Source organism: Nycticebus coucang, chromosome 2 (genome assembly GCF_027406575.1).
Source record: "Nycticebus coucang isolate mNycCou1 chromosome 2, mNycCou1.pri, whole genome shotgun sequence".
NCBI lineage: Eukaryota > Metazoa > Chordata > Mammalia > Primates > Lorisidae > Nycticebus > Nycticebus coucang.
Window position 1 is genome coordinate 43,762,175 of NC_069781.1, and position 16,128 is coordinate 43,778,302.

General features: G+C 41.4%; 1 protein-coding gene across 12 annotated transcripts in view; it reads right to left on the reverse strand.

Moving 5' to 3' along the window:
* The window catches only part of UNC13B (unc-13 homolog B), a 267,137-nt gene that overhangs the window by 9,184 nt on the left and 241,825 nt on the right, over positions 1-16,128 (reverse strand). For 7 of the 12 annotated variants that reach the window (XM_053569590.1, XM_053569542.1, XM_053569562.1 and 4 more), the window contains 2 exons: positions 5,111-5,238; positions 4,402-4,487 (listed from right to left, as the gene is read on the reverse strand). In XM_053569590.1, coding sequence (XP_053425565.1) covers positions 4,402-4,487; positions 5,111-5,238 — 214 coding nt within the window. The remainder of the gene's footprint in view (positions 1-4,401; positions 4,488-5,110; positions 5,239-16,128) is intronic. The other 5 variants (XM_053569596.1, XM_053569581.1, XM_053569551.1 and 2 more) reach the window with 1 other exon arrangement.

Sequence of the window (16,128 nt, forward strand, 5' to 3'; positions counted from 1 at the left end):
GAGAACTAGTTCTCAGAAGTATGCAAATAAGAACAGTCAGTTTGGAAACCATGGAAACATTGCCAGAGAAAGGACTACCATGCTGCAGAAAATGGGACACGTAACTATGCACTTGAAAAGTCATCTAGCTGAATCTCCAGAGCCTTCTGGAAAATCTGGGACAAAGATCACTCACAGCTTGCTCAGAGAGTTCTGATTCCTGGCCACACCCAGAAGTTCTCTTCCTCTATCCCCTTTATATTTGAAGAATTAATTTGAATAATAAAAGTCAATTGTGTGCTGACACACAACATAAAGGTAAAAGCAAGCAAATGAGAGAAAATACTAAGCAACAGAGGAGGGAAGGCCAGTGTCCTGGGGACTCTATGCCATGGGTGAAGCTCCTCTAAGTCTAGTCAGAGCATCTCGTCTGGGACAGCTGGCCCTGTGAATCAGTGTAGCAGACACTCAAGGAGGAAATGGAAGCCCAGGATTCAGCCTTATAAAGGTTCAAGGCCCAGGAATTTTATCTCCTGGTTCTGTAGGCAGCACTACCCCAACCTAAAGTTGCACTTCCAGTCTCTTCTATGAGGCAGTGAACAGGAGAGGGAAAAGGTATAAGACTAAAAGCAAAGGGATAACAACCAAAAGTTCTTACCACCCAGAAAGAGGACTTTTCGTATACGAATGACAGTGGTTGCTTGTGACAGAGCAGAGATGCCAATGAGCAACAAAGAGAGTGAAAAAATCAAGGACATCAGAGACCCTTTCTTCCACACCCACCCCCTGCTGTCTTCAAACCAGTCTAAGAACTCAAGAGGAAAAAGTACCACCAGGAGGGCCTTCCTCCTCCCTGGTCAGCAGCCAACCAGAAAGGTAGGCAGTGCAGGGGCTTCATCACTCTAGAACTGCCTAACTCCTTTAGATACCTTTTAAGTTTACATTTACATATAATTCTCACTTTCTTTATCAAATCATATCTATACCATGGCCCCAAGCCCCAATTTCTACATTAACTTATATGGTATAAAAACTAACAGATGAATGCTGAAATGCTGGTCACACTTTAAACCATTGTAACAAGTCCCATGGAGTCATGCTCCAGTAATGTTGCTTAAAGTTGTTGTAGGTGTGTATGTGTGTTTATGTGGCAGGGGTATCTCTCAGAAGGGGCAATCATGTATACATAGCCTCCTGCCCCTGACTTCCATTTTCCTCCCTACATTCATCTTTCATTCTTGGAGAGTTCTTTCAAACTCAAGGTTTCAACTCTGCAGTTAGCTGGCATCTCCCCCAAATCTTCCTTTGCTTCTAATAATGTTCATATAAGGTTTGATGGAACATCTCTCGTTGTGCCTGGATTTAACTCTAGTTCCCATCTCTCATCATCTTAACATCTTCAGCTAAAGTGGAACAAAGTATACCAACTAATCTTACCCTCTTGATCAATGCTGAACATCATCCTGAAATCTTCCTTCTTCCTCTTTACTCACATCCAGTTAAATCACCAACCTCTGATTTCACCTCAAAAATGTCTCTGGAATTTATTTCCTTCTAGCTACACTATTACTTTCTTAGGTCTCATTACCACCATCTCGAACCTATATTACTACTAGAGCCTCCACACTGGTCATTCTCCTTACTATCCATTCTCCACACAATAGCCAGAATAAGTGCCCTTTTTACAAGATAAATCTGATCATGTCAACCATTTTCTTAACACACATCTCAACTGTCTCACAAAAGCCCACAAAGTATACATGGCTTACAACTTCCTTCATGAGCTGGCTCGGTCTTCCTTCTCACTTATCTTTCCCTAGCTTCTGAAGTTCTGATCACACTCAACTGCTGCTTCCAGTTCTCCAAGCATGCTAGCTCTCTCTAGATCCCACGTCTTAGACATGGCATGGCGTACCCTCTGCATGAATTTGTGTCCCTTTCTTGTTACTACTCTCCTCCCCACCACTGGCTAAATCCTATCATCCTTCAAGTTTCACCATGTACATCACCTCTTCCATGAAGCCTTCTCAGGTCCTTAGAGTATGGGTTACATGGTACTCCTATATGTACCCTAATATTTGTTCCTTTTGTAGCACTTATGACTTGTAATTGCCAATTTATATGCCTGTTTTCTAGACTGGTCTGCAAGCTTCTCAAAGACTAGGACTATGCCTTACTCATCCCCTTGGAGCTCCAACAACTGGCACAGCACCTAACCATAGAGAAAATACTCTAAAAACCTGGTAAATGGAGTGGGAATTTACTGCAAAGGGGTAAATGGAAATTTTCCATTCCATATTTTAATTGGGAGAGTTGTTACACAGATGTGTTTGTCAAAACTCAAATTATATTCTTAAAGTGTCTTTATTTTATTATATGTAAATTATACCTCAATAAAGTTGACTTACAAAATATCTGATGAAGAATAGCATTTTCAACTTCCCTTTCACAGTTAGAGTTAACACTATCCTATCATCCAGGCTCCCAGGCTCCCAAACATGTTCCTTCTCAGGCCCTTGGTATTCTGACAATCAATAAGTCTTGCAATAACTTCCTTCCAAGTCTATTAAAGCTCATTCTTTCCTCTCCACTTTTCTCTTCTAATCCCAGCCCCGCTCCCCTCATCTCTGAATCATTATATCAGCCCTTCATCATCTGCATTCTCTGCTTCTATCTCTCCCTATCGAGCTGCCCCTATTTTTCCACTGAGATAAAATCTTATTAAAATACTACTTTGTTCATGTTGTATCTCTGCTCATCAGCCTATAATGGTTTCTTAATAACTAAGATTTATTCAGTGCTAAGTAAGTGCCAGGCATTATACTATGTTATATACTTCATCAGCTCAGTGAAATAAAAGCTGTCATCACCTCCATCTTATAGATGAGAGAATGGGAGCTCACAAAAATTAAGGGGTTGGGTCAAAGTCATACTGCTAAGGAGGTACTAAAACTGAGATTTGAAACTAGGTCAACATTGGTTCTTTCTCCTAAAGTAGGAGTTTGAGTTTTCAACCCCTTTGTGTTTGTTTTAAACATTAGCAGAACTCCCCTTTCAAAAGAGATCGCATGTAGAATCCCATATAAGGTTGATAAAAACAGAACTCAGCTCAGACTAACTCAGACTCAGCTAACAGCAAGTAAAAGGCCTGAAGCCCAGCCCATAGGTTTCCCCTTTTAATTTAGCTCCTGAGATAACTTCTTTCTGAAAACCTCTGCTCTACTTCACACTATGCCTCTTATAGACTCCATTCATTTTTTCATAGGTATTTTTCTTTTCCCCCAAACCCCTGGAGATGGCGCTCTTCAAGAAGTAAGACCATTCTCTCCATCAGGCTTGCTAAGTATTGCCTATGGAAAGGAATAGCTGATCTCACTGGTCCAACAGGCTAAGGGTTATAACACAGTGTGGCAGGAGGTAGTCGCTGCTCTGGGGCTACATCACAGAATGTACCTGCACAGTCTGTTGCTGGCTCAAACTTAACGTAGATCTTCAAGGTTTTTTTTTTTTTTTTTTTTTCTTATCATTTTTTTTTTCTTTTTTTTTTATTGTTGGGGATTCATTGAGGGTACAATAAGCCAGTTACACTGTTCAAGGTTTCTTTTAATCTCAAGATTCACTGATTCTAGATCTCAAAAGTTCAAGTGTCTGAGAGTGACCCATTTTGTCCTGCCACTCTATACAAATAATAGATCCTGACTCTACTTTGCCCTTGCCCAGATAGCTCCTCTGCCTTCCAGATCCACTTTCACAGACTGAGGAAACAGACTAATATATACAAACAGGAGAGGCGGATAGACTAATATATATACATAAAAACAAACAGATTGGTAAGCACAGATGGGTACAGATGGAAAGTCTGATACAGGTAGGGAATGATTATCTCTGTGGACCAAGGTGAGAAATGAATAAATGGATAAGCTGAATGAATAGGATGTACAATAATTTTCCTGTGGCCCTGCTCTACAGGAGGAGTGAGGGAAGAACTATCTTCCTGGCTTGGTCTCCTAATCCAGAGCAGTTTTCAAGGAAAGCCAAGCCAGAGAGTCCCCAGTATGAGAAAACAATTATCTATGTATTTAAGGTTCTCTGATTCTTTAAAACTGTAAAAGTGTCCCACCTGGGGACACCCCCATGGGAGGAGTTGATCTCTTGGCTAGGAAAAGTCTCAAAAAGGCACTTACTCTAAGCTATAAGGAGGATCCAAATCCACATAGCCTTTTATTTTCATTATTTCCCTTGGCTGTAGCTAGCTTTGCTAATCTAAGGCCTCCTCAGGCCTGCTTTACACCATGCCTACAATCATTTTAGTCTGTTGCTATTCCATGCACCCAGAACTTGTTGTCTGGGAGAGGAAAGGGACAACAAATAAGGTGCTCAGGCTAGGAGCCTGACAGCCCACTGAAGCGTGCAGACCCTTACCCTCCAATGCGTATTTCATGTCTTGGGCAAACAGATGCCACATCACTTCTGCACTGACTTTTCCTACATTCAACTCCTGAGGAAACCTGGATAATGGAAGAAACCACAGTTAGAAGAATGCAAGAGCTATTTGATTTTATTAATTCCAAGGCTAAAGTGCCTAGTTCTTAGAGGTCATACTGGAAAGAGGAGAAGCCTAGGGAATTAGGCTAGGCTCAATCTGGAGAAAAGGGGTCCAGGAGCCAGGGTTAGAAAAATTAGGGGCAGAAGGGATCCACCTAGGTAAAGGCCCAGGGGAGAAGAAGACAAGGAATTGAGGTTCAAGAGAAGCTAGAGGGCAGGCCAAAGCTAAATAAGCTGGAGAAGGGCTACAGGGTGGGCTATAAGGCAGCCCACTTTATTCACAGTGGCCAGACACATACACACATGGTCTTTGGATCCCCTGGGGCTCCCAAGGCAGCAGCCATAGTCCCCAAAGCCTCTCACTCCAGGGAGGATGGCTCAGTCTGGGCAGGGGCCCAAATTTTGTTTCTACACTTATCTCCAGAAACAGTTACCTAGACAGATACAAAGGACAGAGGGACAGATCGATGGACAGGAGAAAGAGGTGGCACTGTAAACATACAGAGATAGGAGGAAGGAAAGAGGTTGTTAGACAGATGGACAGACCAACCACCGAGTAGACAGGACCAAGTAGGGTGATACTCACTGGTTCAGAACAGGTGTGTAAGAATTCTTATCTTCCTCTATGATTGACACAATGAGTGTGATGAGTTTGGGCCAGAAATCCAGGTTCCGAATGCTGGGCCCTTGTTCCTCTGGAGGTAGTTCCTGCTTCTTGTTCCACAGCAGATAGTGAGAAAAAGGGAGAGTCGGACGAGAATGTGGAATCCTCCTCTTTATCTTCCCCTCCCCATTCCCATACAATCAGGGACCTTTCCTTTCCCAGAGCCTATCTTCCCTAAGACTGGCCTTCTTCCTCTGAGAATGACTACTGGGAGATTCTTGGGCACAGAGAGGCAACTCCTGAGAAATTCTCTCCCCAGCTCCAGGACACTGCAGTGATAAGCTTGGTCAATCCAGGAAACATAAAAAGGTGCCATCCCCTTCCTCCTCTCAGTTTCTATGGGTAGAGTGACACCCTGGCTGAAGCAAGCAGCCTCTTCAGCTCTGCTAAGTAGGTCTAGGTCAATGTGACCCCGATAGGAAGCCCTCCTCTTCTGGTGCTGTTCCTCATCTAACATCCTACTCCCACCCCCCCGCCCCCTGACACACACAGCTCAGCTCTGAGAAGTGCCTTGAATTTCTGCAGGAGTGACTGAATAGAACTAGCATGTATTTTGGCTTTATTTTCAGTGGGGTAGGACTGTCATTAGGGTGAAGAACTACACCTAGGAAGCTATGTGCCTAGCCAGATAAGAAAAGGCCTTGCTTGGGAAGGGAATTCATGGTGGATCTCACAAAAAGAAAAGCCACTCTATACTCAGAGCCCAGACAGGACAAGTAGGGGTCACAACAGAGAGGCTGGAATGGACATTACCTCCCACTGGGCAGATCTGCCCAGAAAGATAAAGGGCTTTTATGTGGATGCCATATGTCACTGAAAAGTCTTCACAGTTCTGAATAAGCCTATGTTATTCAGAAGTTACCAGAAATCAAGAAAGATACTACATCCTATTGATTCTACCTCCATAATATCACTTACATATGAGCATACATTTGTTCCTTTTATTATTTCTGCCACTATCCTGGCTCAGGCTCTTATCATTCAAGACCTCCTCACTGGTCTTTCATCTTCAATTCAATCCCTCTTACTTGCAGCTGTCAGTGATCTTTCTACCAGGAAAATATCAAAATGTTACTCATCTGCTTAAAGCTCTTCAATGGCCTTCAATAAAGCTAAACTCCGTAGGTTGACACAAAGGTCCTCCAGAATGTGACTGCTCTACCTCATACCTTACCACTTCTCTCTTGCTGTAGCCATCACCACACCACTATCACCACTTATTTAGTCCTTATTATGTGCCAGGTACTGTGCCAAGAACTTTGCACACATCATCCCATTTAATCCTCAAAATACCTCCCTTGAGTAGAAATTACTATCACCTTCATTTACAGGTAAAGAGAATGAAGAACACAAGGTTACATGACTTGCCCAAGGTCATGGAGCTGTAAATAGCAGAACTAAGATTTGATCCTAGATTGCTAGATTTCAAAGCTGATGCTATAACTACACTAATTAAATTGCTTATACTTCCTTAAATTAACATATTCATGCATGGTATCTCCATATGGTCTTCTCCTCCCTTCCAGCCCCTTCCTTTAGCTAATTCCTACTCCTCCCTCAAAATTCACATTGAATTTAACCTCTTCTGAGAAGTTTTCTCTTGACAGGCTTGGTCTGGTCAGATGCCCCTCCTCTGGGCTCTAAGAGTATACTTTGTGAACCTCTGGTATAGACAAATCAGACAACTTCAACTACAACAAAATGTGTAACAACAAAATAATAAAAACTAATAACTGTAGTAATTTGCTCCCACCTCCACCAAACAATGAGGTCTACAGAGGCTGACACATGTTTTACTCAACTTTGCATCTCTAGTGCTCTGCTAAATGAATGAATAGGCGAATGAACCAATGACTGAAGGTCAGTAGGTGGAAATTTTAAAAGATGCCATGGGTTTATTCCAGTGCAAATACTGAATAGGGAAAAAATGCAGATAGCAAAATACAAAGGCTAACATGAGTCCCCAAATAGTTTAAGCCCTCTATCAAAGTCTACTTCATTCTCATGCTAGGGGATGAGACCACATATTCACGTAAATGCCTGTTGAAAGATCAAAGCTAAGAACAGTGTCTTCCCCCAACCAGACAAACCATAAATGGACAGAGAGCTTCTTGTTCATAGCCCAGGAGCAAGTGAACAAAGGCCTCAGGAAAACTTCCTATGGACTTTAGAACCAATGGAAAGGTTTATAAAACCTTAAAAGGAGGAAGCCTTAAATATATGGCTGGTACAAAAAGTACATTTGGATAACGGGGCAAGATGGCCAACTGGAGCAAGCCTCCGACAGAAGCTCCCATCCAGAGGGAAGGATAATGTCCAGAAAGTACCCAATTAAGCTGAAGATGGAGAGCCGAGCCAAGAGAGAAAAGTGATAACTGACTGCAGGTCACCTCTCCTGAGGCAAGCTGCGACTCCAAAAAAACAAACTTCAGCTAAGACTTCACCAGAGTCCCTGATCCACTATGATCAGATAAGAACCAGCTGAATGCAAGACAGAGCCACCTAACCCCACCACATCAAACAGACTTCCTCAGCCTCAGACTGTAATACTGTACAGGTCCTTTCCAAAGCTATAGAGGAAAAAGCTGCAGTCATCAGTACCAGATCCTTGACAAAGGGCTGGTTAACCACAACTCCAGGAACTCCCAATCCAATTTCACCTTACCTGCCCATCTAGCCAATGGTGAAAAACAATCATGAGGCAGAATCAGTGGGAAAACTCTGGCAACATGAATAATCAGAGTAGATCAACTCGCCAGAGGAACGATATGGCAGACACAGCACAAGACCCCATTCATAAACAAATGGCTGAGATGTCAGAAATCGAGTTCAGAATTTGGATGACAAATAAGATCAACAGAATTGAGGTAAAGATGGAATTAGAATTTCAAGGAGTAATTCAAAAGATGTCTCAAGGGGCAGCGCCTGTGGCTCAGTGGGTAAGGCGCTGGCCCCATATACTGAGGGTGGTGGGTTCAAACCTGGCCCTGGCCAAACTGCAACCAAAAAATAGCTGGGCATTGTGGCAGGCACCTGTAGTCCCAGGTACTCAGGAGGCTGAGGCAAGAGAATCACGTAAGCCCAAGAGCTGCAGTTTGCTGTCAGCTGTAATGCCATAGCAGTCTACTGAGGGCAACAAAATGAGACTCTGTCTTTAAAAAAAAAAAAAGAATAAAAAAAAGTGCATTCCTAGCACTCTGGGAGGCCAAGGAGGGTGGATTGCCTGAGCTAACAGGTTCAAGACCAGCCCAAACTAGAGCAAGACCTTGTTTCAAAAAATAGCCAGACATTGTGGCGGGCACCTGTTGTCCCAGCTACTTGGGAGGCTGAGGCAAGAGAATCACTTGAGCCCAAGTTTGAGGTTGCTGTAAGCTTTGAAGGCAAAGAGGGTGAAAAAGTGACACTGTCTCAAAAAATAAAAAAAAAACAGTCTCAAGAATTCAAAGAATTCAAAGACAAAATCACCAAAGATTTTAACACATTGAGGCAAGAACTTGCAGCCCTCAAATATCTGAGACATACACTAGAATCTCTCAGTAACAGAATGGAGCAGGCAGAAGAAAGGATCTCTGACATTGAAGACAAAGCTTTTGAATGCTTCCAAACGTTCAAAGAGGAAAAAAAGTGGAGAACAAAACAGATCATTCTCTCAGAGAGCTCTGGGATAATTTGAAGAGTTCTAATATTCACCTTATAGGAATACCTGAAGGTGATGAGGTTGCTGTGAAAGATAAAGATGCTTTACTTCATGAAATAATCAAAGAAAATTTTCCAGACATGCCAAGAGATTCTGAAATTCAGGTAGCAGACAGTTTCAGAGCACCAGCATGACTCAACTCAAATAAAAATTCTCATAGACACATTATAATTAGCTTCATCAAAGTTAATATGAAGGAGAAAATTCTGCAAGCAGCCAGACATAAGAAAAGTATAACCTACCAGGGAAAAACATTAGAATGACTGCAGATCTTTCTGCTGAAACCATTCAAGCTAGAAGAGGGTGGTCATCAACCTTTGATCTCCTTAAACAAAATAACTTTCGACCTAGGATCCTGTATCCAGCTAAACTGAGTTTCATCTATGATGGAGAAATTAAATACTTTAAGGACATTCACAGGTTGAAGAAATTTGCCATAACTAAACCAGCTCTCCAGGATATTCTTTTTTTTTTTTTTTTTTATTGTTGGGGATTCATTGAGGGTACAATACGCCAGGTTACACTGATTGCAATTGTTAGGTAAAGTCCCTCTTGCAATCATGTCTTGCCCCCATAAAGTGTGACACACCACCAAGGTCCCACCCCACTCCCTCCGTCCCTCTTTCTGCTTCCCCCCCCATAACCTTAATTGTCATTAATTGTCCTCATATCAAAATTGAGTACATAGGATTCAAGCTTCTCCATTCTTGTGATGCTTTACTAAGAACAATGTCTTCCACGTCCATCCAGGTTAATACGAAGGATGTAAAGTCTCCATTTTTTTTTTAATAGCTGAATAGTATTCCATGGTATACATATACCACAGCTTGTTAATCCATTCCTGGGTTGGTGGGCATTTAGGCTGTTTCCACATTTTGGCGATTGTAAATTGAGCTGCAATAAACAGTCTAGTACAAGTGTCCTTATGATAAAAGGAATTTTTTCCTTCTGGGTAGATGCCCAGTAATGGGATTGCAGGATCAAATGGGAGGTCTAGCTTGAGTGCTTTGAGGTTTCTCCAGACTTCCTTCCAGAAAGGTTGTACTAGTTTGCAGTCCCACCAGCAGTGTAAAAGTGTTCCCTTCTGTCCACATCCACGCCACCATCTGCAGTTTTGACATTTTGTGATGTGGGCCATTCTCACTGGGGTTAGATGATATCTCAGGGTTGTTTTGATTTGCATTTCTCTAATATATAGAGATGATGAACATTTTTTCATGTGTTTGTTAGCCATTCGTCTGTCATCTTTAGAGAAGGTTCTATTCATGTCTCTTGCCCATTGATATATGGGATTGTTGGCTTTTTTCATGTGGATTAATTTGAGTTCTCTATAGATCCTAGTTATCAAGCTTTTGTCTGATTGAAAATATGCAAATATCCTTTCCCATTGTGTAGGTTGTCTCTTTGCTTTGGCTATTGTCCCCTTAGCTGTACAGAAGCTTTTCAGTTTAATGAAGTCCCATTTGTTTATTTTTGTTGTTGTTGCAATTGCCATGGCAGTCTTCTTCATGAAGTCTTTCCCCAGGCCAATATCTTCCAGTGTTTTTCCTATGCTTTCTTGGAGGATTTTTATTGTTTCATGCCTTAAATTTAAGTCCTTTATCCATCTTGAATCAATTTTTGTGAGTGCGGAAAGGTGTGGGTCCAGTTTCAGTCTTTTACATGTAGACATCCAGTTCTCCCAACACCGTTTATTGAATAGGGAGTCTTTCCCCCAAGGTATGTTCTTGTTCGGTTTATCGAAGATTAGGTGGTTGTAAAATGGTAGTTTCATTTCTTGGTTTTCAATTCGATTCCAAGTGTCTATGTCTGTTTTTGTGCCAGCACCATGCTGTCTTGACAACTATGGCTTTGTAGTACAGACTAAAATCTAGTATGCTGATGCCACCAGCTTTATTTTTGTTACTAAGAACTGCCTTAGCTATACAGGGTTTTTTCTGGTTCCATACAAAATGCAGAATCATTTTTTCCAAATCTTGAAAGTACGATGTTGGTATTTTGATAGGAATGGCATTGAATAGGTAGATTGCTTTGGGAAGTATAGACATTTTAACAATGTTGATTCTTCCCATCCATGAGCATGGTATGTTCTTCCATTTGTTAATATCCTCTGCTATTTCCTTTCTGAGGATTTCATAGTTTTCTTTATAGAGGTCCTTCACCTCCTTCGTTAGGTATATTCCTAGGTATTTCATTTTCTTTGAAACTATGGTGAAGGGAGTTGTGTCCTTAATTAGCTTCTCATCTTGACTGTTATTGGTGTATACAAAGGCTACTGACTTGTGTGCATTGATTTTATATCCTGAAACATTACTGTATTTTTTGATGACTTCTAGGAGTCTTGTGGTTGAGTCTTTGGGGTTCTCTAAGTATAAGATCATGTCGTCAGCAAAGAGGGAGAGTTTGACCTCCTCTGCTCCCATTTGGATTCCCTTTATTTTCTTGTCTTGCCTAATTGTATTGGCTAGAACTTCTAGCACTATGTTGAATAGTAAAGGTGACAAAGGACAACCTTGTCTGGTTCCAGTTCTAAGAGGAAAAGCTTTCAGTTTTACTCCATTCAGTAAAATATTGGCTGTGGGTTTGTCATAGATAGCTTCAATCAGTTTTAGAAATGTGCCACCTATGCCTATACTCTTCAGTGTTCTAATTAGAAAAGGATGCTGGATTTTATCGAATGCTCTTTCTGCATCTATTGAGAGGATCATGTGATCTTTATTTTTGCCTCTGTTAATATGGTGGATAACGTTTATGGACTTGTGTATGTTAAACCAGCCTTGCATCCCTGGGATGAAGCCTACTTGATCATGATGAATGACTTTTTTGATGATAAGCTGTAATCTACTGGCTAGGATTTTGTTGAGAATTTTTGCATCTATATTCATGAGTGAGATTGGTCTGAAATTCTCCTTTTTGTTTGGGTCTTTTCCTGGTTTTGGTATCAGGTTGATGTTTGCTTCATAGAATGTGTTGGGGAAGATTCCTTCTTCCTCAATTTTTTGGAATGATTTCTGCAGTACAGGAATAAGCTCTTCCTTGAAGGTTTGATACAATTCTGGAGTGAAGCCATCTGGACCAGGGCATTTTTTGGTTGGAAGATTTTTTATTGTTTCTTTGATCTCAGTGCTTGAAATTGGTCTGTTCAGGAGCTCTATTTCTTCCTGGCTGAGTCTAGGGAGAGGGTGTGATTCCAAATATTTATCCAGTTCCTTCACATTGTCAAATTTCTGGGCATAGAGTTTCTCGTAGTATTCAGAAATGATCTCTTGTATCAGTTGTTTCAGGGGATCAGTTGTTATTTCCCCTTTATCATTTCTGATTGAGGTTACTAGAGATTTTACTTTTCTATTCCTCATTAGTCTGGCCAATGGTTTATCTATTTCATTTATTTTTTTTTTTTTGTAGAGACAGAGTCTCACTTTATGGCCCTATGTAGAGTGCAGTGGCCTCACACAGCTCACAGCAACCTCCAACTCCTGGGCTTAAGCGATTCTCTTGCCTCAGCCTCCCGAGCAGCTGGGACCACAGGCGCCCGCCACAACGCCCGGCTATTTTTTGGTTGCAGTTCAGCCGGGGCCGGGTTTGAACCCGCCACCCTTGGTATATGGGGCCGGCACCCTACCGACTGAGCCACAGGCGCCGCCCCTTCATTTATTTTTTCAAAAAACCAACTCCTTGTTTCATTAATTTTCTGAATGATTCTTTTGTTTTCAATTTCATTGATCTCTGATTTGATTTTGGATATTTCTTTTCTTCTACTGAGTTAAGGCTTAGATTGTTCTTCTTTTTCCAATTCCATAAGATGGCTTGTGAGATTGATGTGCTCTCTTTCTGTTTTTCGAATGTAGGCATCTAAAGCGATGAATTTTCCTCTCAAAACTCCTTTTGCAGTATCCCACAGGTTTTGGTAGCTTGTGTCTTCATTGTTGTTATGCTCAAGGAAGTTAATGATTTCCTGTTTTATTTCTTCCTTCACCCATCTGTTATTCAACAGAAGATTGTTTAATTTCCATGCCTTTGTGTGGGTTCGAGCGTTTTTGTTAGAGTTGAGTTCCACCTTCAGTGCCTTATGGTCTGAGAAGATACAAGGTAAAATTTCAATTCTTTTGATTCTGTTGATATTTGTTTTGTGTCCCAGGATATGATCAATTTTGGAGAATGTTCCATGGGGTGATGAGAAAAATGTATATTCTTTATCTTTGGGATGGAGTGTTCTATATGCGTCTATCAAGCACAGTTGTTCTAGGGTCTCATTTAAATCTCTTATATCTTTGTTTAATTTCTGTTTAGAGGATCTGTCCAGGTCTGTAAGAGGAGTGTTAAAGTCCCCTGCTATTATGGTATTATCAGATATCATATTGCTCAGACTGAGTAAAGTCTGTTTCAAGAATCTGGGAGCATTTAAATTGGGTGCATAAATATTTAGAATTGAAAGTCTTCTTGTTGTATTTTTCCCTTGACCAATATAAAGTGACCATCTTTGTCTTTTTTGACTTTAGTTGCTTTAAATCCACATGTATATGAAAATAAGATTGCAAGTCCTCTTTTCTTCTGAGTTCCATTTGCCTGAAAAATTGTCTTCTAACCCTTGACTCAGAGCTTTAATTTGTCTTTTGAAGCCAGGTGTATTTCTTGCAGACAGCAAATGGATGGCTTGTGTTTTTTAATCCAGTCAGCCAATCTATGTCTCTTCAGTGGGGAATTCAAGCCATTAACATTTATTGAGATAATTGATAAGTGTGGTAGTATTCTATTTGTCTTATTTGGTGAGAGTCCATTGCTTAGTTTTGTCTTTTGCATCAGTGTGGAGGTTAGGTTCTGTCCTTTAATTTCTGAGTTCTTACTTTGCTGCTGATCCATTGTGGTGGTCAGTGTGCAGAACAGGTTGAAGTATTTCCTGTAGAGCTGGTCTTGTTGTGGCGAATTTCGTCAATGTTTGTATATCCGTAAATGATTTGATTTCTCCATCAATTTTGAAGCTTAGCTTAGAAGGGTACAGAATTCTGGGCTGGAAATTGTTCTGTTTAAGTAGATTAAAGGTAGATGAGCATTGTCTTCTTGCTTGGAAAGTTTCATTAGAGAAGTCTGCGGTCACTCTGATGGATTTGCCCCTGTAGGTCAACTGGCGCTTACTCCTGGCAGCTTGCAGAATCTTTTCTTTTGTCTTGACTTTGGACAGTTCATCACAATGTGTCTTGGAGAAGCTCGGTTAGAGTTGAGGCGTCCTGGGGTCTGATAGCCCTCTGAAACAGTGTGTCAGAATCTTTGGTGATATTTGGGAAATTTTCCTTTATAATATTCTCTAGTATGGCTTCCATTCCTCTTCCCCTTCTGGGATTCCTATAACTCGTATGTTGGAACGCTTCATAAAGTCCCATAATTCTGACAGTGAACGTTCTGCTTTCTCTCTCTTCTCTTCTGCCCCTTTTACTATCTGAGTTATCTCAAGAACTTTGTCTTCTACCTCTGAAATTCTTTCTTCTGCATAGTCTAACCTGTTGCTGATACTTTCCATTGCATCTTTAAGTTCCCTAATTGACTGTTCCATTTCCTTCAGCTCTGCTATATCCTTTTTATATTCTTCATATCGTTCATCTCTTATTTGATTCTGTTTTTGGATTTCCTTTTTGTTATTTTCCACTTTATTAGCAGTTTCCTTCATTGTTTCCATCATTTCTTTCATTGTTTTCAATATGTGTATTCTAAATTCCCTTTCTGTTGGGCGGCACCTGTGGCTCAGTGGGTAAGGTGCTGGCCCCATATACCGAGGGTGGCGGGTTCAAACCCGGCCCCGGCCGAACTGCAACAAAAAAATAGCCGGGTGTTGTGGCGGGCACCTGTAGTCCCAGCTACTTGGGAGGCTGAGGCAAGAGAATTGCTTAAGCTCAAGAGTTGGAGGTTGCTGTGAGCTATGTGATGCCATGGCACTCTACCTAGGGCCATAAAGTGAAACTCTGTCTCTACAAAAAATAAATAAATAAAATAAATTCCCTTTCTGTCATTCCTAACATTTCTTTATAGGTGGAATCCTCTGCGGTAGCTACCTCATGGTACCTTGGCGCGGTTGTTCTGGACTGGTTCTTCATGTTGCCTGGAGTTTTCTGCTGATTCTTCCTCATGAGTGATTTCTCTTATCTGTTTCCTTGCCGTAATTTTCCTTTCACTTCCTCTTGCTCTTTAAGTTCTCGTGCCTGTGGACTAAGGGTTCGATGAGTTCTTTTGGTACAGGACCAGAAGGGCGAGAAGGTTGAAGAGCAAGAAAGGGATGAAAGAAAGGAGGACCGAGTGATAAGAAAAAAAAAATAGAGAAAGGAGAGTGGGTGGGTAAAAGGAATATTGACAAAAAGAAGAGAGGCACAGAAAGAGGGAGACAGAGCAATATAGGTGTACAGTAGGGTACTTTGACACAACCTTAAAAGAACCCCACCTTCTGGGGGTGCCCAGTTGCGTGGTTCCCTTGAGGTCAGCAGCTCTTTGCTAACCTGGTCAGACACAGTACCCCACCTCCACCAAGTAGAGAGGAAAGACAAAAATGCTATAAATCAAAACAAGCAAACAGAAAACTTTACGGGATAAAATTGGGTGAAAAAACAAATAATAGTGGTAGAAACACTGGCAAAAATGAAGTTCTAGTTATTAAAAAAGGCAGCAATGGGAAATTATAATTAAACTAGAAAAATTGAGAAAGAAAAAGGATCTGTATGGAAAAGGTTGAAATTAAAAAACAAAACAACATCAACAACATCAAAATAAACAAAAAAACCCCAACCAAACCAAAAAAAGAGAAAAACACAACCAAAAACAAAGCAGTATGTATATGTTGTTGAATATTGTCTGGGCAACACGAGGTCTTCTGGGGTATGAGATGTTAATCACAGTTCTGATACGACTGGAGGCTGCTAGTTTCTCAAACCCCAGCAGGTAGACACCCTAAATCTCTCTTCAGCCCACTTAAAAGGCACTTTGAACTTGTCAACTTGCTGAGCAGAAGCTTTCCCAGGAAAGTGCTTGTCGCTAGAATCACTGCTGAAGTGGCTATCCACTTACCCAGTGTGCCAAAACCGGTCTCACTCTGCCCCTGAGGGTTAGGGCTGCAAGGCGGCTCAGACCCCACCCTTAGGCTACTCGGTGGCTGGGTTACCAGCTCCCACCCGATTCTAGCTCTGCGACCCTGAGGGCGGAGCTTGCCGGGACAGATCACTCACAGTGGCTCCCTGTGACCCACAGCCAAACACTATTAGCT